General features: G+C 58.2%; 2 protein-coding genes across 3 annotated transcripts; one reads left to right on the plus strand and one right to left on the minus strand.

Annotated features, from left to right (window-relative positions):
• Positions 1–967: 967 nt before the first annotated feature.
• Positions 968–11,240, minus strand: SYVN1 (synoviolin 1). 2 transcript variants are annotated; one of them, XM_069882368.1, is made up of 16 exons: positions 11,126–11,240; positions 9,512–9,657; positions 9,231–9,323; positions 7,248–7,400; positions 7,115–7,163; positions 6,513–6,616; positions 6,293–6,419; positions 5,754–5,853; positions 5,613–5,678; positions 4,764–4,880; positions 4,502–4,656; positions 3,383–3,520; positions 3,174–3,287; positions 2,915–3,101; positions 2,688–2,803; positions 968–2,466 (listed from the first exon to the last, which is right to left on the minus strand). In XM_069882368.1, the coding sequence occupies exons 2-16, from the start codon at positions 9,641–9,643 to the stop codon at positions 2,336–2,338; spliced, it is 1,782 nt and encodes a 593-aa protein (XP_069738469.1). In that variant the 5' UTR covers positions 9,644–9,657; positions 11,126–11,240; the 3' UTR covers positions 968–2,335. The 2 variants fall into 2 exon arrangements, with proteins under 2 accessions (XP_069738469.1, XP_069738468.1); XM_069882367.1 differs by having other exon boundaries at positions 3,383–3,541.
• Positions 11,241–13,471: 2,231 nt separating this feature from the next.
• Positions 13,472–18,186, plus strand: SPDYC (speedy/RINGO cell cycle regulator family member C). The gene is made up of 6 exons (XM_069882354.1): positions 13,472–13,499; positions 15,620–15,703; positions 15,803–15,861; positions 15,958–16,043; positions 16,882–17,053; positions 17,983–18,186. The coding sequence occupies exons 1-6, from the start codon at positions 13,472–13,474 to the stop codon at positions 18,184–18,186; spliced, it is 633 nt and encodes a 210-aa protein (XP_069738455.1).
• Positions 18,187–18,522: the final 336 nt, after the last annotated feature.

An 18,522-nucleotide genomic window follows, 5' to 3' on the forward strand; every position in this document is an offset into this window, starting at 1 on the left:
CCCGGATGTAAAAGGAGGGGGAGCGCGCCCTCTATGGGACGGGAGGACCCGGATGTAAAGGGCGGGATGCGCGCCCTCTATGGGCAGGGAGGACCCGGATGTAAAGGGCGGGAAGCGCGCCCTCTATGGGCAGGGAGGACCCGGATGTAAAGGGCGGGAGGGACTGGAAACGCAAGAGGAAAATGAGGATTCGAGGTGGAAATCCCAGAGGATTTGCTTTTTTGAGGGGGAAAATGGGGATTGGAGGTGGAAATCGCAGAGGATTCGCTTTTTTTGTGGGGGAAAATGGGGATTGGAGGGGGAAATCCAAGAGGATTCGCTTTTTTGTGAGGGAAAATGGGGATTGGAGGTGGAAATCCAAGAGGATTCGCTTTTTTGTGAGGGAAAATCGGGATTGGAGGTGGAAATCCCAGAGGATTTGCTTTTTTGTGGGGGAAAATCGGGATTGGAGGGGGAAATCCAAGAGGATTCGCTTTTTTGTGAGGGAAAACGGGGATTGGAGGTGGAAATCCCAGAGGATTTGCTTTTTTGTGGGGGAAAATGGGGATTGGAGGTGGAAATCCAAGAGGATTTGCTTTTTTGAGGGGGAAAATGGGGATTGGAGGTGGAAATCCCAGAGGATTCGCTTTTTTGAGGGGGAAAATCGGGATTGTAGGTGGAAATCCTAAGGGATTCACTTTTTTTGTGGGGGAAAATCGGGATTGGAGGTGGAAATCCAAGAGGAAAATGAGGATTGGAGGTGGAAATCCAAGAGGACTCGCTTGGAGGACCCCTTAGAGGCACCAACCATAAAGATGCAGCACAAAGAGAAGCCAGAGTGGCCCGGAAGTGCCTGAAGAACCATAGAGACAGGGAGGAGAAGGCAGACCAGAGCGGTCAACAGGCTCTGGGGTCCTCCAGAGTGGACCCATGGCTCCTTGAGCAACCATAGAGACAGCACCGAGGGCCTAGAGCGGCCAAGCCGCCATCTTGGCCGAGGGAGGAGCCCCAGCTTTACCGCAACCTTTATTCCGCTTATTTACAATTAAGCTATTAAAAATTTATACAGTATTTACAAATTAAATAATTCATCTGACACCGCCCCAAGGGGGAAAACGGTTCTGGGGTGAACAGGGGAGGGTGGTGGGGTTCAAACAGCCTCGCTTCGGGCGCTACCGTCTCTCTGTTCCCTCCCCTGCCGCGGTTTGCACCCCAAAACAACGGAAATCGGAAGGAATCCACCAAAAAAACACCCCAAGGTCTAAGAGAACCAGCCAGAAAACCCAATTCTGGTTCAAATAATCAAAAAAAAAAAAGAAGGGTTCAAAGAAATCGACTCCCCGCGGCGTCTTCCCCTCGCTGCTTCGTTATTGCAGGATCCCTCGTTAATTTGCTCAAGTGGGGGACAACAAGAGCCAAAAATGGAAGGGGAGGAAGAAGAAAATCAACCCTTGAGACCAAAAAGAACCATTGCGGCCCCCAAACCATCGCCCGCCGCCAGCTCCTCGCTCCGCCAGCTCCTCTCGCTGCCGCCACGGGGCGAAAAAAATAAAATTTCCCACCCCAAAACGGGGGGCGCCGCCGTCTCCGCTTGTGGTTTTAGTTTTCCCTGAGAGGTTTGGGCTCCCCCGAGCCCGTTTCGGATCCAAGAGGCACTGAAGAGGCGCGGCGGCCCCGGCGAAAGGCGGCGGCGAGAGGAACCGGCGCCAGATTTCTCGCGAGGAGCCTTTGCCGACGGGCGGTGAGGGAAACGAGGCGAAAATTCCGCCCCTGGAGGTGGGAAAGGCCCAAAAGAGACCCAGGAAATCCACCTCCCGGCGCCGCCGGCAAAGCCGAACCAGTAAAAACCAGTTTGGCGGCACCACGGAGCGTCCCGGGGTTCACACGCGGCTGGAAAGAGGGATATTCCGCTGCGGGGAGGGGTTAATACTGTTAACGAGCTCGTTTGCTAATGAGAGAGGGAGGTGGGAGCATGGAAAGGTGGCCGAGGTGACACCGAGTGAGGCCGGGAGGGGAATTTGGGGTAAAACGAGGCGATTTTGAGCAATTCCACGCGGCGCCGGCGCTCGTTTGCCAGCAAGGCAATTAAACCCCCTCGGCTCTTAACTCCCACTCAAACTCCACGCCCCGGCTCCCCGGAAAAGTAGAGAAACGGGGTGAAAAAGAGGGAAAACGGAGCAAAACCAAGTCGAGCGAGAGCCAGGAGCGCCGAACGGCGGAGACGGGCCGCGGATTTGCTTCCGGAGGGGGGGTTGGTGGGAAAAAAAAGAGGGAAAAGAAGGAAGAAAGGAGGCGCCGACCGGCTGGCGGTGTCGGAGGGGCCGGCAGCGCCGGGAAGGCCGGGAGGAGGTCGGCGTCAGTGCGAGGGCGACGCCAGTTTCTGTAGGCGGCGGCGGCGAAGCTCGGCCGTGTCCGGTTCGTCCTGGGAGCCTTCGGCGCCGTCTTCCTCTTCCTCGGAGGCTTCGGCGCCGGCCGGAGCGGCGGGATCTGCGGGAAGAGGGACCCGTAGAGCCAGGAAACCCAGTTTGAAGGGCAGAGGCAGCCCGGGGAGCAGAGTTTTCCCAGGAAACGCGCTCGCTGGAGGGGAATTGGGCTGGAAAACGCTAATTAACACCCGCGGGCACCCACCAGCGCTAATTAGCGAGAGCAAAACGATCATCAAGGGGGGAAAAAAGGAAGCGGAGGGGGCTCGAGGGGTTTTCACGCACCGGTGGGGCTCGCGGAGCCGGCGCTTCCGGAGGCCGAAGGGTTTTGGGGTGAGCGGAGCCGCGTGGAATCGTCAGCGGGGGCCGCCGGGGGCCGGGAAGCGCCAGGCCGGGGTGACCTGAGGAGAACAAAACCCGCTGTCCTCTCAATTTTGAGCCGTTTAGGGATTTCCTCGGCTTTGCCGGGAGCCAATCCCGCTCCGGAGCCCCCCAGAGGGAATTTTATCTACCCGATGGTGGCCAGGACCGTCAGGTACTGGTTGATTTGCACCATGGCGGCGTCCAGGAGCGTGTGGATGTTCTGGAGACACTGCAGACGCGCTTCCAGGTTTTGCCTGTCGTGCCCTTCCATGGCGCGAAGCTCTTCTTCGGTCAAGCCGGCAAAGCCGGCCGGCGGCACCGGCATCGGCGGGAAGCCTGAGGCGGAGAAAACGCTGAGCGAGAAGGCCCCGCGAGGCGAATCCGCCCCAAAAACCCTTCCCATCGTACCGAAAACGGGAGGCCACGGCATTCCCAGCCACGGCGGCGGCAGCGCGAGGCCCGGCGCAGGCCCCGGGGCCGCCGCGTCCGATCCGGCGCTGCCAGAGTCGCCGGGCCTGGTGGCTGCGGGGAAAAAAGAAGGATGTGAGGGCAAAGCGGGAGGTCGGAGCCGCGTCGCGGCAGCGCCAAACGCTGGGATCGAGGGATTACAAACTCACCGGAAGCGGCGGCGGAGCTCGGCGCGGCGTTTTCGGCACCGGGGGGCGGCTGGACGCCGGGAACGGGCGGGAAGGGAGCGACCGGAGGCCAGAAAGGGAACATGCCCGGCGGGAAGGGGGGAAGGATCCCCTGGGGAACTGCGGAGGGAGACGAGGGCGCTGAGAACCACGGAGGCCCCAAAAATCAGAGAATCAGCAGGTTGGGAGAGACCCAGCGGGTCACGGAGTCCGACCGGCCCCATCAACCACCGACCCACGGCCCCAGCGCCTCGTCTGCTCAACCCTCAAACCCCCCCAGGGCTGGGGACTCACCCCCCTCCCTGTCCCAGCGCCCCAGGGCCCTTGCCGTGCAATATTCCATCCTGCTGGCCATCCTGACCCTCCCCTGGTGGAGCTCGAGGCCGTTCCCTCTCGTGGCGGCCCCTGGGTTGAGGAGCAGAGCCCAGCTCCCTCCTCTCCACGAGCTCCTCGCAGGGAAAGAGCCACGAGGCCTCCCCTCAGGCTCCTCTTCTCCAGGAGAAACCCCCCCAGGGCCCTCGGGCTCCTTCTCCAGCCCCTTCCCCAGCTCCGGGCTCTTCTCCGGCCTCGCTCCAGAGCCTCAACATCCTCCTTGGGGAGAACCCACCCCGCGATCCGAGGGTCGGTCTCACCAGAGCGAGAAGAACCTCCCTGGCTCCTGTCCCACCAACCCCCCCAGGTCCTTCTCCTCCAGCCCGGCTTCTCCTGCTCTGGAGCTGCTCGGGGTCGTTGAGCCCCAAGCTCCTCGTTCACCCTCCTGGATTGGTCTCGGCTCGCGGATCCGGCCTGGTCAGATCCCTCTGGAGAACCTCAAACCCTCCAGCAGATCCTCCCAGCTCAGCGTCATCTCCAAACCGGCTCTGGGAGCCCTCGATGCCTCCATCCAGGCCGTTGATAACGACACTGAGCCCAGCCCTGAGCCCTGGGGACCCCCCTTTTGGGTTCAACTCCGCTGGAACGAGTTTTCCTCGCACGCGGGTGGCAAAGCTGCCGGCTCCGAGGGGCCTGACCTCCCCGCACCCTCTTTTCAAGCCGTTTTCCTCCTCCGGCGCCACCGGCAAGCGCGGCGAGGGGGAAGCTGGGAGCGCACCCAAGACTCACAGTTGGGGGGCTGCGGAGCTTGCGGGGTCTGCGGCGGCGGCGCCGGCGCCTGTTCCGGCGGCTCCGGAGGCGGCTGCGCCGGGAGGGAAGCCCGGAGCACGTCCATGCGGCAGGTGGGACACGTCTGCTGCCGTTGGAACCAGGAGCGCAGGCAGCTGGAGAGGAGACGGAGCCGGTCGCGGCGCGGCGAGGCGGAGAAGCCACCGGCAGCGCCGAGAAGAAGGGGACACGGGGGGCGGCGGGAGCCTCGCTCCTCACCCACCTGGTGTGGAAGATGTGGTTGCACGGCAAGCGCTTGGCGCCCGTCACCATCTCCTCGCGGCAGATGATGCAGACGTTGTCCATGGCCTGGAGCTCCTCGGGCGTGGCGTCCGGGTAGCTGCGGGATTTAAGGGAAAACGTTGGAAAAAACAGCGCTCCCCGGCGTTTTAGGGGGAGGAGGGGAGGCTGAGGGGCTCCTGGGGCCTCCCCGGCGCCAGCTGACCCTTCCTCCTCGCGGCTCTCCACGAGAGTTTGGTTAAATTGAGGAATCCAGCAGGAAGAGCTGGAGATATCCACGATCCCACCGCCCTACAGGGTCTTCCAACCCTTCCTCCTGGTCGTTATCCATCAGATTTTGGTTAAATTGAGGAATCCAGTAGGAAGAGGTGGAGATATCCACGATCCCACCACCCTACAGGGTCTTCCAACCCTTCCTCCTGGTCGTTATCCATCAGATTTTGGTTAAATTGAGGAATCCAGTAGGAAGAGGTGAAGATATCGAAGATCCCATCGCCCTACAGGGTCTTCCAACCCTTCCTCCTGGTCATTATCCATCAGATTTTGGTTAAATGATGGAATGCAGGAGGAAAAGCTGGAGATATCCACAATCCCATCGCCCTACAGGGTCTTCCAACCCTTCCTCCTCACTGTTATCCACTAGATTTTGGTTAAATGATGGAATCCAGGAGGAAAAGCTGGAGATATCCATGATCCCACCACCCTACAGGGTCTTCCAACCCTTCCTCCTGGTCATTACCCATCAGATAGGTGGATCCCAACCCAAAAGTGACCACTGCGGAGCTCCGAGCGCCCGGAAAGGGGTGGAAACCACGTTCTGCGCGTTACTCACAGCGTGTTCATGTTCCGGATGGCTCGGCGGGACATGATGGCGTCCGTCACGGCTTTCTTGAACTGCCTGGAAGGAGACGGGGAGCGGTGGGATGGAGCCGAGGGCGTCGCGGAGGCCCTTCCGGCCCCGCAGGCCACTCACCTCATGGCCAGGTACATGGGGCGGATGGCGAAGAGCGGGAAGGTGTGCACTTTGATCATGATGGTCATGAAGGCCATGTAGAGGAGGACTTTGATGAAGCCTGAGGGAAAAGAAGCCTCTTAGGATGCGGTTTGAGGTGGGAACGGGACCTCCAGCATCATCCCGTAGCCATCAGAACCCCCGGCTGAACCGCCGCTCGGCTCATCCTCACGCTGGGGGGTCTCGGACTGGGCCCGTTCCTTCGTTGAACCTCGCGAGGCTCTTCTTGAACCATTTCTCCAGCCCCTCTGGATGGTGGGTGGGCCCTGTGGGATCTCCCAGCTCCTCCCACCTCGGCATCGCCACAAGAGCGGATGAGGGAAGGCTCTTCCCCACCCTCCAGATCGTTAACAGAGATGGATCCGGCCCTTGGGTGCCACCAAGCACCACCCGGACCTCTTATCTTCATCAATCAATGGCTAATTACGAGCTTGTAATGGCTAATTGAGCTTCGTAAGGACTTGAGAAGAAAAAAAAAAGCAGGGAAGAGGAGGAGGTACCCGTGAAGAGCTCCGTGTAGAGCATGTAGACGGCTTTGCTGTCCCACGGGTTCTCGTTCTGCAGGTCGATGGAGTGGAGGACGTACTTGATGAAGATGGTGAGGACCATGGTCATGAGGATGGCGTACTGCGAGGAGGAAGAGCGCGGTTAGAGAGGGGGCGTCCGTCCATCCTGGAGGCGGAGACGGCCGTCTGTCCGTCTCCGAGGGGCATCTCCTACCTCGAAGCCGAAGACGAGCTGGACGGAGGCTCCCCTCGTCAGGATGCTGTGGTACGCGTGGTTAACGAAGAGGAAGTCCAGGATCCCCAGGAGGAACATCAGGGCTGCGGCGAGGAGAAGGAGATTGGGGTTGGGGGGCAAACAAACCCTCAAGTTCCGAGGGTCACGTCCTGAAATAAACCCCACCAGCAGAGCCGGACCCTCGAAAGGCTCTAACGAAGCTGAATTAACGCGTCCCCGCGACGAGGCTGCCTCGTTTGCAGCCCCTTCTGCCTCCGAGTCCCATCACGTGCCTCAAAAAACCCGACGATTCCTTCCAAAGAGGTTTCTTCCATCCCCAAACCTCCTTCTCCAGAAGCAGGAGCGGATTTCGATGGTATTTTCCCACCCGGCGAAAGCAGAGAGCGTTCAAGCCCCCCCCGATCCCACCTCAAGCCTCCTGCAGCCCCGTTAACGCTCCCTCCTCGTTAGCGAGGCGGCCCTGATGAGGTTTATCAGGGGCCGCACGTTTTGTATGCAAATGCGAGGCCAAAATTATCTTTCCTGCCCAGCTGCGGCAACGGAGGCCCCGCAGCCGGCGAGGAGAGACGGGGGGAACTCACAGACGATTCGGAAGTGGAAGAGCCACGAGATGTTGGGGCTCCGTTCCATCTGGAAAATAAATAGAGAAAAGTTTGAGTTTTCACAAAAAAAAAAAAAGGTTTTAAGCTCGTTTCTGGCGGAGTCGACACTCACAAAGTCCACTCGGTCTTCGGCCAACCAGTGGAAGCACTTGAGGAAGAGGAGGAGGGTGAAAAGGGCCACGAAGCGCGGGCTGAAGTCGTCTCTGAAGACGGTGAAGGCCAAGCAGGTCTCGGTCACGGCGTACCAGGAGCGCTCCAGGAGGTGCTGAGGGAGAAACGAGGCCGGGAGGGGATCAGGGGCGTTTCCCAAGCCTCCAAAGAGCATTGCTGGACCCAAAATGGCTCTCGGGTTCAAAATCCCCACTCAGCAGAGCAGTTGGCAAGCCTCGGGGTTCAAAATCCCTGACGAAAAGGCTCTCGGGGCTCAAAATCCTCCCCAAAAAGGCTCCTGGCGTTCAAAATCCCCTCGAAAATGGCTCCTGGTGCTCAAAATGCCCCCAAAGTCTCTCAGTGTTCAAAATCCCCTCAAAATTGGCTCTTGGGGTACAAAATCCTCCCCCAAAAAGGCTCCTGGGGTTCAAAATCCCCTCAAAAATGACTCCTGGTGCCCAAAATCCCCTCAAAATCAGCTCTTAGGGTACAAAATCCTCCCCAAAAAGGCTCCTGGGGTTCCAAATCCCCCCCAAAACAGCACTCAAAGCCTCTCAGTGTTCAAAATCCCCTCAAAAATGGCTCCTGGAGTACAAAATCCTCCCCAAAAAGGCTCCTGGGGTTCAAAATCTGCTAATAAATGACTCCTGGTGCCCAAAATCCCCGCGAAATTGGCTCTTGGTGTACAAAATCCTCCCCCAAAAAGGCTCCTGGGGTTCAAAATCCCCTCGAAATTGGCTCCTGGTGCCCCAGATCCCCTCGAAACTGGCTTCTGGGGTACAAAATCCTCCCCTAAAAGGCTCCTGGGGTTCAAAATCTGCTAATAAATGACTCCTGGTGCCCAAAATCCCCTTGAAATTGGCTCTTGGGGTACAAATTCCTCCCCTAAAAGGCTCCTGGGGTTCAAAATCCCCTCGAAATTGGCTCCTGGTGCCCCAAATCCCCTCGAAACTGGCTTCTGGGGTACAAAATCCTCCCCCAAAAGGCTCCTGGGGTTCAAAATCTGCTAATAAATGACTCCTGGTGCCCCAAACCCCCTCGAAACTGGCTTCTGGGGTACAAAATCCTCCCCCAAAAGGCTCCTGGGGTTCAAAATCTGCTAATAAATGACTCCTGGTGCCCCAAATCCCCTCGAAACTGGCTTCTGGGGTACAAAATCCTCCCCTAAAAGGCTCCTGGGGTTCAAAATCCCCTCGAAATTGGCTCCTGGTGCCCCAGATCCCCTCGAAACTGGCTTCTGGGGTACAAAATCCTCCCCCAAAAGGCTCCTGGGGTTCAAAATCTGCTAATAAATGACTCCTGGTGCCCCAAATCCCCTCGAAACTGGCTTCTGGGGTACAAAATCCTCCCCTAAAAGGCTCCTGGGGTTCAAAATCCCCTCGAAATTGGCTCCTGGTGCCCCAAATCCCCTCGAAACTGGCTTCTGGGGTACAAAATCCTCCCCCAAAAGGCTCCTGGGGTTCAAAATCTGCTAATAAATGACTCCTGGTGCCCCAAATCCCCTCGAAACTGGCTTCTGGGGTACAAAATCCTCCCCTAAAAGGCTCCTGGGGTTCAAAATCCCCTCGAAATTGGCTCCTGGTGCCCCAAATCCCCTCGAAACTGGCTTCTGGGGTACAAAATCCTCCCCCAAAAGGCTCCTGGGGTTCAAAATCTGCTAATAAATGACTCCTGGTGCCCCAAATCCCCTCGAAACTGGCTTCTGGGGTACAAAATCCTCCCCTAAAAGGCTCCTGGTGTTCAAAATCCCCTCAAAATTGGCTCTTGGGGTACAAAGTCCTCCCCTAAAAGGCTCCTGGGGTTCAAAATCCCCTCGAAATTGGCTCTTGGGGTACAAAATCCTCCCCCAAAAGGCTCCTGGGGTTCCAAATCCCCCCAAACCCGGCTCCTGGTGCCCCCCGACCCCCCCGGCTCCGCATTTAACCCCTTCCGTGCCGCGGCTCACCTCCATCTCGGCGGCGCGCAGCTGCCCGAAGAACACTTTCCCCATAAATTTCCCCAGGAGAAAAACCAGCACGAAGGCCTGGACGTAGAGAACCTGCGGCGGGGGGAACGGGGAAGGAGACGACGGTGGAGAAGACGCTTCGGGGAGCGCCGATCGATGCCCAACGGAGCGTCTCGCACCCCGAAAGCAGAAGCGAGCCGCGCCGAGGGCTCCAACGAAGCTCGTTTCCTCCAGCCACGAGGGTTAATTACGCGGCGGGGATTGGTTAATGAGGTACTTACGGCCATGCTGGGGCTGGATTTGGTGAGATAAACCACCGTGGGGTAGAACTGGTGCTTGAGGTAATAGGCGTGGGCCACCACGGCCGTGGTCAGCGCCAGGCTCCCCGCCATCACCACCGCCGTGCAGAGCATCGCCCCGCCTCGGCCTGCGGGACAAACGGCAAAAAAGGGGATTCAGCCTCAAAAAAATCCACCGTCTGGGGGAAAGGGAGAGAGAAAACGAGCACCCCCCACCCTGGGGGGCAGCCGGGCCCCTTTCGGAGGCTTCACACTCCGTTTTGGGGGCTTCAAACTCCTTTTTGGGGGGGCTTCACACTCCCTTTTTGGGGGGGTTTATCCCCAAATCGAAGCCTGTTAGGGAAACAAGACTATCGATGCCGCTAACAAGTTGTGGTTTTTATGCTGATTAATGATTCCCACGGGTAACGAAACACTTCAAACTGAGCTTTTCTGCCCCAAAAACCTCCCTGGCTGTGTCCTACATACTCGGTGACATCGGTAGCCGCGTCCCTACGTCCCCATGCCCCCCATGTCCCTGTTCCCCCCCCAGCTGCCCCCCATGTCCCTATCGCCCCCTCCCAACTGCCCCCCATGTCCTTACTGGCCCTCTCAGCTGCCCCCACGTCCTTATTGCCCTCGCTCAGCTGCCCCCCATGTCCCCATCGCCACCCTCAGCTGCCCCCCGGCCCTATCACCCCCCTCAGCTGCCCCCACGTCCCTATCACCCCTCTCAGCTGCCCCCCATGTCCTTATTACCCCCCCAGCTGCCCCCATGTCCTTATTACCCCCCCAGCTGCCCCCATGTCCTTATTACCCCCCCAGCTGCCCCCCATGTCCTTATTACCCCCCCAGCTGCCCCCCATGTCCTTATTACCCCCCCAGCTGCCCCCCATGTCCTTATTACCCCCCCAGCTGCCCCCCATGTCCTTATTACCCCCCCAGCTGCCCCCCATGTCCTTATTACCCCCCTCAGCTGCCCCCATGTCCTTATTGCCCCCTCTCAGCTGCCCCCCACGTCCTTATTGCCCCCTCAGCTGCCCCCCATGTCCCCATCGCCCCCCTCAGCTGCCCCCATGTCCTTATTGCCCCCCTCAGCTGCCCCCCATGTCCCCATCGCCCCCCTCAGCTGCCCCATGTCCTTATTGCCCCCCTCAGCTGCCCCCATGTCCTTATTGCCCCCCTCAGCTGCCCCCCATGTCCCCATCGCCCCCCTCAGCTGCCCCATGTCCTTATTGCCCCCCTCAGCTGCCCCCATGTCCTTATTGCCCCCCTCAGCTGCCCCCCATGTCCCCATCGCCCCACTCAGCTGCGCCCTATGTCCTTATTGCCCCCCTATGTCCCTGACCCCCTCTCAGCTGCCCCCATGTCCTTATTGCCCCCCATTCAGCTGCCCCCCATGTCCCTGTCCCCCCCTAGCTGCCCCCCACATCCTTACTGCCCCCCTCAGCTGCCCCCCATGTCCCTATCGCCCCCCCCAGCTGCCCTCCATGTCCCTATCGGCCCCCTACGTCCCTGTCCCCCCTCCCCAGCTGCCCCCCGCGCCCCTGTGCCGTCCCCCCTCCCCGTCCCCTCCCCTCCGGCCCCGCTGTCACCGCGGTCCCTCCCCAAACTCACTCGGATCGAGCCCGGTCTCCCCCTCCTCCTCCTTCTCCTCCTTCTCCGCCGCCGCCGCTCCCAGACCGGAAGCGCCTCAGCGCGCGACACCTCACTTCCGCCTGGGCCGCACCACTCCCTGCCCGGGGGGGGCACAGAATGGGGGCTGCACCCTCACTCCTCCCCCTTTCACCCCACTCCCCCATAACGGCTCATCCAGAGGAAAACACTGAGGACCCCTCGTTCCTCGTGCTCCCTACAGGAGCGGCGCGGGGCGCCCGCGAACACCCCACTTAAAACCTCGCCGCGCTCCCCCCATTCGGTTCCGCGCGTGGTACGGTCGCGGGGAGTGCCGACGGGGGTCCCGTGTCCCGCTCGGATTGGGCCGCGCGCGCCGCTGCCGCCCAACCAGAAACGGCCCCGCGCGGCGCCGCCCAATGAGCGGCTGTTGCCGGGGGGAAGGGCGGGAGCGGCCGGCGGGCGTCGAAGCCGCCTCAGGGAACCGCGGACCCGCCAGCCTGGGGGAGACCCAGCGGGTCATCGACCCTTGCCGTGCAATATTCCATCCTGCTGTCCATCCTGACCCTCCCCTGGTGGAGCTCGAGGCCGTTCCCTCTCGTGGCGGCCCCTGGGTTGAGGAGCAGAGCCCAGCTCCCTCCTCTCCACGAGCTCCTCGCAGGGAAAGAGCCACGAGGCCTCCCCTCAGGCTCCTCTTCTCCAGGAGAAACCCCCCCAGGGCCCTCGGGCTCCTTCTCCAGCCCCTTCCCCAGCTCCGGGCTCTTCTCCGGCCTCGCTCCAGAGCCTCAACATCCTCCTTGGGGAGAACCCACCCCGCGATCCAAGGGTCGGTCTCACCAGAGGGAGAAGAACCTCCCTGGCTCCTGTCCCACCAACCCCCCCAGGTCCTTCTCCTCCAGCCCGGCTTCTCCTGCTCTGGAGCTGCTCGGGGTCGTTGTGCCCCAAGCTCCTCGTTCACCCTCCTGGATTGGTCTCAGCTCGTGGATCCGGCCTGTTCAGATCCCTCTGGAGAACCTCAAACCCTCCAGCAGATCCTCCCAGCTCCGCGTCATCTCCAAACTGGCTCCGGGAGCCCTCGATGCCTCCATCCAGGCCGTTGATAAAGACACTGAACAGGACTCAGCCCTGAGCCCTGGGGACACCACTTGTCACTGGCCTCCAGCTGGAGTTAACTCCATCTCCCACCACTCTCTGGGCCCTCCAACCAACCAGTTTTCCCCCCAGGAGAGTGTTTGCCTCTCCAGGCCAGAGGTGACAGCGTCTGAACCACAAAGCTGCGAGAAACTGTGTCAAAGACCTTCAGCCTCCTGGGGAGCCCCAAACCCATCCAGATTTCCCCTTTTTTTCACACCTTACGCCTCACTCGATGGGTTCGTGTTCCCCCTGGGTGCTTCGCAGCCCCTTTTCTTACCAGAAACCCCCAAAACCCCTTCAATCAACCCTGACTTCACGCTTCTCCCCCGCAGCCAATCAGCGAAGCCCCTGGAGCGCTCCGCGGTTCTGATTGGCTGGAGCCGCGCGTCGCCCCGCCCCCTCCTCGCTCCTCGCTCTCTGATTGGCTGGAGCCGCGTGTCGCCCCGCCCCCTACCCGCTCCTGGCTCTCTGATTGGCTGGAGCCAGGCCGCTCGGCCTATAGAAAGCGGCCCCTGCCGGGGGGGGCGGGGCTTAACTGGCTCAGTCGCCGTCGCTGTTGAGGTGAAGGGAGGAGGAAAAAGGCGGGAAAAACACCAAGGCGGGAAGAAGCTTCTGGGCGCCTTGAGGCTCCTTGAGGGGCTGCGATGGTGCCTGGGGGGGTTTTGAGGAGAAAAAGAGGGTTTTGTGGGGCCGGCTCGCCCCGTCTGAAGAGGGGATGCTGAGCCCTTGTGAAAACAAGGCTCTAAATCCTTTTATTTAATTTTTTTGCCTTAATAGGTGAGGGAATAGCATGGCACAGTGCCTTTTTTCCCTTGTGGTAAGGAAAAAATGGTTTTTAGAGGGAGGAAAAAAGGGAATATTTCAGGCTCTGAGGGCTCTGCTGTCCCCACGTGGTCGAATCTTTTAATCCCGGCTTGGATTAATCATTGAAGAGCTTGGAAGGGGCCTTCAAGATGATCTTGTTCCAACCCCCCGTGCTGTGGATTCAAAAGAGGAGGAAAAAGCAGCCATCCAAGGGTTCTATTTGCATGAAAAATCCTCTCGAGAGGGAGAAAGAGGAGAGTTTTGCTTCAGGGGAGTCCTATTTTGATGCCCTGGAGCCCAAATAAACTGGAATAGGAGGGTGGGGGTAACAGCGATATTTTTTTTCCATTGGTTTTGGTGGTTTGTGAGGAAATAGCACTGATATCTTTGTGTCCGAGGAGCCACCTAGCGATGGCGATCCCACCAAAGTGCCCTCAAGGTGGAAATAAAAAAAGATTTTATGGTTTATTTGATAGCTTTTAGGGCAGCTGTGAGGCGCGATGCGTCCCTCTCCTTGCCACCCAAATTTGTTGGGAGTTTGGATGCTGGAGAGTGGTAATAACCCCCACAGAATTAAGGTATTTTGGGGCTTTTTACTGACAAAAAGCACAGTTTTGTATTTCTAGGAGGTAAATCTGTTGCCTTTATCATTCCTTTGACTGACATGACTTTTTCCAACCACAAAATTGCTTTATTTATTGCCTTTTTTGGTCTTTTTTCTCCATCTGACCCCTGTAGCTGGCATAGAATCCTCCAAACTCCTCAAACATTGGCGCTGCCGTGGTTAAAGTGTCTTGGATTTGAAGCCCCCTTTTGCCCCTGGATTTGAAGCCCAATTTTTTCTTGATTTTCACCCAGGAAAAATCAACTTGGGGGCAGCTTTAGCCACTTTTCCCCATCTCCAACCCCTTCCAAGCAGCTTGGATTTCTAAATTGGGAGACCTAACTTGGCTTTCTTGATGAAAAAAAGGTTGATTTTTTTGTTTTGTTTGTTAACTGCAGGTTTAACTTTCCCAGCAGGTGATTTTTTTTGAGGTGTTTCGAGGCGTTTTAAGAGCTCACGGCCAATGCCAAGATTTCGGCTGGATGCTGTCCACGTCCCTTCCTCCAGCAAGGTAGCAGGCGACTCTCAAGCTCCCTTCTCTGCTTAAATAACGCTAAAAATGATGAAATGCTGGGAAAAATCCCCAAAACTGAGTGAGGAAACGCGAGTTTGAGTGCAGGGGGTTGGGATGCTGCTTGAAAGCGGGGGCTGTTTGAGATCAGGGAGGCTTGAGGGGGTGTTTTGGCAGCAAAAGATAAAATTCAGCACCGTAAACCTTACTGTAAGTTCATAATTTAAGAGAAATTAAAGGAAAAAAAATGTTTCCATGTTGAAAAGTCAGACAAGGTTTTATTTTGCTCTGGTTTGGGCCTGGAGGAGGGAATTTCTGCCCTGTTCCTGTGGCCCAGGGGAGAAAGACTGAGTTATACCACAGTTTATCAAAATACGACGGTTGTTGGGTTTTTTAACTCTTAATATTCATTATTTTTCCTCTGAAAATTACTTAGAGTAGTAAATAGGTGGAGAAAATCAGGTCAGCGTGGTTACTCCCAGCCCAAAGCTTCCCTGGGGATCAAGTCCTCGTTATCAGTAGTGGCTGATTTACACCTTCTCCTCAGCCACATTTACTCCTGATTTAAAAAAAAAACAAAAATACCCTAAAACCCAACATTTTTGTGGTCAGAAGTGCCTGGAAAGGGTTTCAGAGCCGTAAAATGGTTTTGGGGATGGTACCAGGAGGAAGGTGGGGTGCAGAGAGACTGCCCTGCTGCTTCGTTAGCGCTTGTTAACGACCTTGACTGTGGGTAAAACTGCTGGGAAAGAAAACCAGGGGCTTGGGGAAAATGAACCCTTAGAAACCACGGGTTTGTTTGGTTTTTTTTTTTTTGTTGGGGTGAGAGGTGCTGCTTTGGATTTTGCTTCTGTGTCGTTTGGCTGGAACGAAGGGTCTAGTTTGGGGGGGGTTGGGAGCTTTTTGGGGGCGCATCTGTGATTTAGGGGGGGGCTTTGGGGCCTTGGGGTGGCTGCTTTGCTTTGGGGAGGTGGTTTTGGGGAGGATTTGGGGCTTTTCAGAGGGTTTTAGGGGGGCCTTGGGGGCATTTGATCCAGTTTTGGGGGGGCTGTGGGTTTTTTTGGGGGGGAGCTGGGAGCTTTTGGGGGGGTTAAAGGGTTGGTTCGGTTTTGGGAGGGCTCTAGGGTTGGGTTGGTGAGGGGAAAGGGTTTTGGGAAGCCCTGGGGTTTGGTTTGGGGGTAAAGGGCTTTGATTTGGGGGGGCCCGGAGGGGGCTCAGGGCTTTGATTTCGGGGGGGGGGGGGGAACTCAGGGGGTTGGTTTGGGGCAGCTTGGGGGGAGGTAAAGGGGTTTGGGTTGCGGGTAAAGGGGCTTTTGGGGGCCCTGGCAGCTTTGGGGGGGACCTAAAGTCTCGCTCTGGTTTGGGGGGGGGCTTTGTGTCCCCCAGCCCAGCTCCCCAGGCAGCGAACAGCCCCCCCCGCTCCCTCCCCACCCTTGGGGGGCAGGCGAGGAGCCCCCCGATCCGGCCGGCGGCTCTCGGAGCCTCCGCCTGAGCCCCCAGGAGTGCGACGCCTTCTTCCGCCTGCTGGGTAAGAACCGCTCGGCCCCCCCAAACCCGAGAAAAACGGATCCAAAGCCGGGAGCTTTCCCCCCCCGAAACCGCTTCTCGGCTTTTCCTGCTCTTCCAGAAGACAACGTGGTGCAGGAATTCCTCTCCAGGGACGTCTGCTGCCGCGTCTCGGATAAGGTGAGGCCTTCAACAAACTCTTTGATCATTTCTTACGCCGTTTGTTCCCAGAATTCACGTTTCCCCCCCCGACCCCTCGTTTTCTCCCCGTTTCAGTACCTGCTGGCGATGGCGCTGACTTATTTCAAGCGTGCGGGGCTGCCCACCAGCGAGTACACGCGGATCAACCTCTTCACTGCACTGTGCGTTAACGAAGCCGGGCGCTAACGAAGCTGGGAGGGCTCGAAGGGCACTGGCGAAGAAAGAGGGGTGCTAATGAAATGGGGGGGGGGGCTCTAGGGGTAATTAAGTGGGGCTCTAATAAAGCGAGGGGTCTTGAATGAAGTGGGGAGGTCTAAGGCTGTACGCTAACGAAGCAGGGCTCTAACGAAGTTAAGTGGGGTGCTCGTTAACAAAGCCGGGGTGCTCTAAGGTCACTTGCTAAGGAAACAGGGATCTAACAGCCCCCCCCCCGCTCCTCGCTAACGAAGTGGGGGGCACTGAGGTTGCTCGTTAATGAAGTGGGGGCTCTAGCAACACCCCCTTCTGTGCTGATGAAGTGGGAGGGGGCTCTAAGGCTGCACGCTAATGAAGTAGAGGGACTTTGCTAACGAAGGCGGGCTCTAGCGAAGCCCCCTGGGTTCTAAGGCCGCTTGCTAATGAAGCGGTGGGTTCTAATGAAGCCCCTCTGTTCACTAACGAAGGAGGGGGCTCAGGCCACACGCTAATGAAGCTGAAGGCCCTCAAAGACCATGTGCTAACGAAGCACGGCCCTAACGCAGCCCTCCCGCTCCCTAACGAAGCCGGGGAGCTCGAAGGCCGTTGGTTGATGAAGCTGGGGGGCTCTACAGCCACTCGCTAACGAAGCCGACGCTGTCAATCCTCCCCAGCATGGAACTAGATGACGTTTAAGGTCCCTTCCAAGCTAAATTGTTCTACGGGAATGGGGTTAAAGCCGATTCTGGAGCCGCCTCGCCCGCTCCCTGCTCTCCCTGCCAGTGGATTTGGCCCCGATCCCTCGAATCCCACCCTGTCCCGCAGGTACCTGGCGCACGACATGGAGGAGGATGAGGAGGAGCCCAAGTTCCTGATCTTCTCCTGGGCGCTCGGCCGCCGCTGGCTCCAGCTGTTCCCACGGTTCCTGCGCCGCCGCGATCGGCTCTGGGCCCGGATGTGCTACCGGGCGGCCGTCAGCCGGCTCTGCTGCGAGGAGGTGGGTGCCAGACCCCCCCGGATCTCCTCGGAGACCCCAAAGATGCGGATTCCCCTTCCTAGGCACCAACTCACTTGTAGGGACCCCAAATTGCTCCTTGGAGACTCCATGGAGACTCACGCCCCATCAAAAATTCCTTGGAGACCCCCAAAGACATGGATTCCTCTTCCTAAGCACCAATTCCACTTGCAGGGACCCCAAATTGCACAGATTTAATCTCCTCGGAGACCCCCAAAGACATGGATGCCCCCTTCCTAGGCACCAACTCCACTTGCAGGGACCCCAAATTGCTTCTTGGAGACTCCTTGGAGACTCACGCCCCATCAAAAATTCCTCGGAGACCCCCAAAAACACGAATTCCTCTTCCTAGGCACCAACTTCCCTTGCAGGGACCCCAAATTGCATGGATTTAATCTCCTTGGAGACCCCCAAAGATGTGGATTCCCCTTCCTAGGCACCAATTCCACTTGCAGGGACCCCAAATTGCATGGATTTAATCTCCTTGGAGACCCCCAAAGACGTGGATTCCCCTGCCTAAGCACCAATTCCACTTGCAGGGACCCCAAATTGCACGGATTTAATCTCCTTGGAGACCCCCAAAGATGTGGATTCCTCTTCCTAGACACCCACTTCCCTTGCAGGGACCCCAAATTGCTCCTTGGAGACTCCACGGAGACTCACGCCCCATCAAAAATTCCTCGGAGACCCCCAAAAACACAAATTCCTCTTCCTAGACGCCAACTTCCCTTGCAGGGACCCCAAATGGGATGGATTTAACCCCCAAAATGCCTGTTTCTCCCCCAGAAAGTGGGTTTTTCTCCAACAAGCGCCCCCCTGATGGGGGGGAGAGCCCCGGCTCCCCCTCCCCACGTGAGTTTAACCCCAAAAAGTCTGGATTTCCCCCCCGAATCGTTGTCGTTTCCCCGCAGGTGATGCTGGCGGCCGCCCCGCACTGGGCCTGGCAGCGGGAGCGCCCCCGCATCCACGGCGGCGCCTCCAGGCCCCCCCGGCCCTGTCCTCGCTGCGCCCCCCGCCGCCCCCGGGACCCCCAAGAGGAGGAGGACGAGGGGGGACCCTTCCTCCTGCATCGCTCCCCGCAGGCCGCGCCGCCCCCGTACCCCAAAACCTACTGAAACGGCCCTAAAAATCGTGGCCTGGCCGCCCCCAGAGCCCCCTCCGCCCCGCGCTGACCCCAAAACCGTGAGTTTTGAACTCAAAATCCAGTGGAGCTGCCGGTTCCACATGATTTCGACGTTTCCACACTACAAACTTCTCATTTCTGGGTGTTTTCCCGCTTTCCCCTTATTAAGCGTGATATTAATTACCACTAATTGCAGCCTGGCTGCCCCCTCAACGACATTTCCCACACGCCAACCCCCAAATTAGCGTTTTTTTAACTCAAAACCCACCCGTGCTGCAGAATTTCCACCAAATTTCAACGTTTTCCCCCTTGCAAACTCCTTAATTCT

Source organism: Phaenicophaeus curvirostris, unplaced genomic scaffold (genome assembly GCF_032191515.1).
Source record: "Phaenicophaeus curvirostris isolate KB17595 unplaced genomic scaffold, BPBGC_Pcur_1.0 scaffold_122, whole genome shotgun sequence".
In the NCBI taxonomy this organism is placed as follows: domain Eukaryota; kingdom Metazoa; phylum Chordata; class Aves; order Cuculiformes; family Cuculidae; genus Phaenicophaeus; species Phaenicophaeus curvirostris.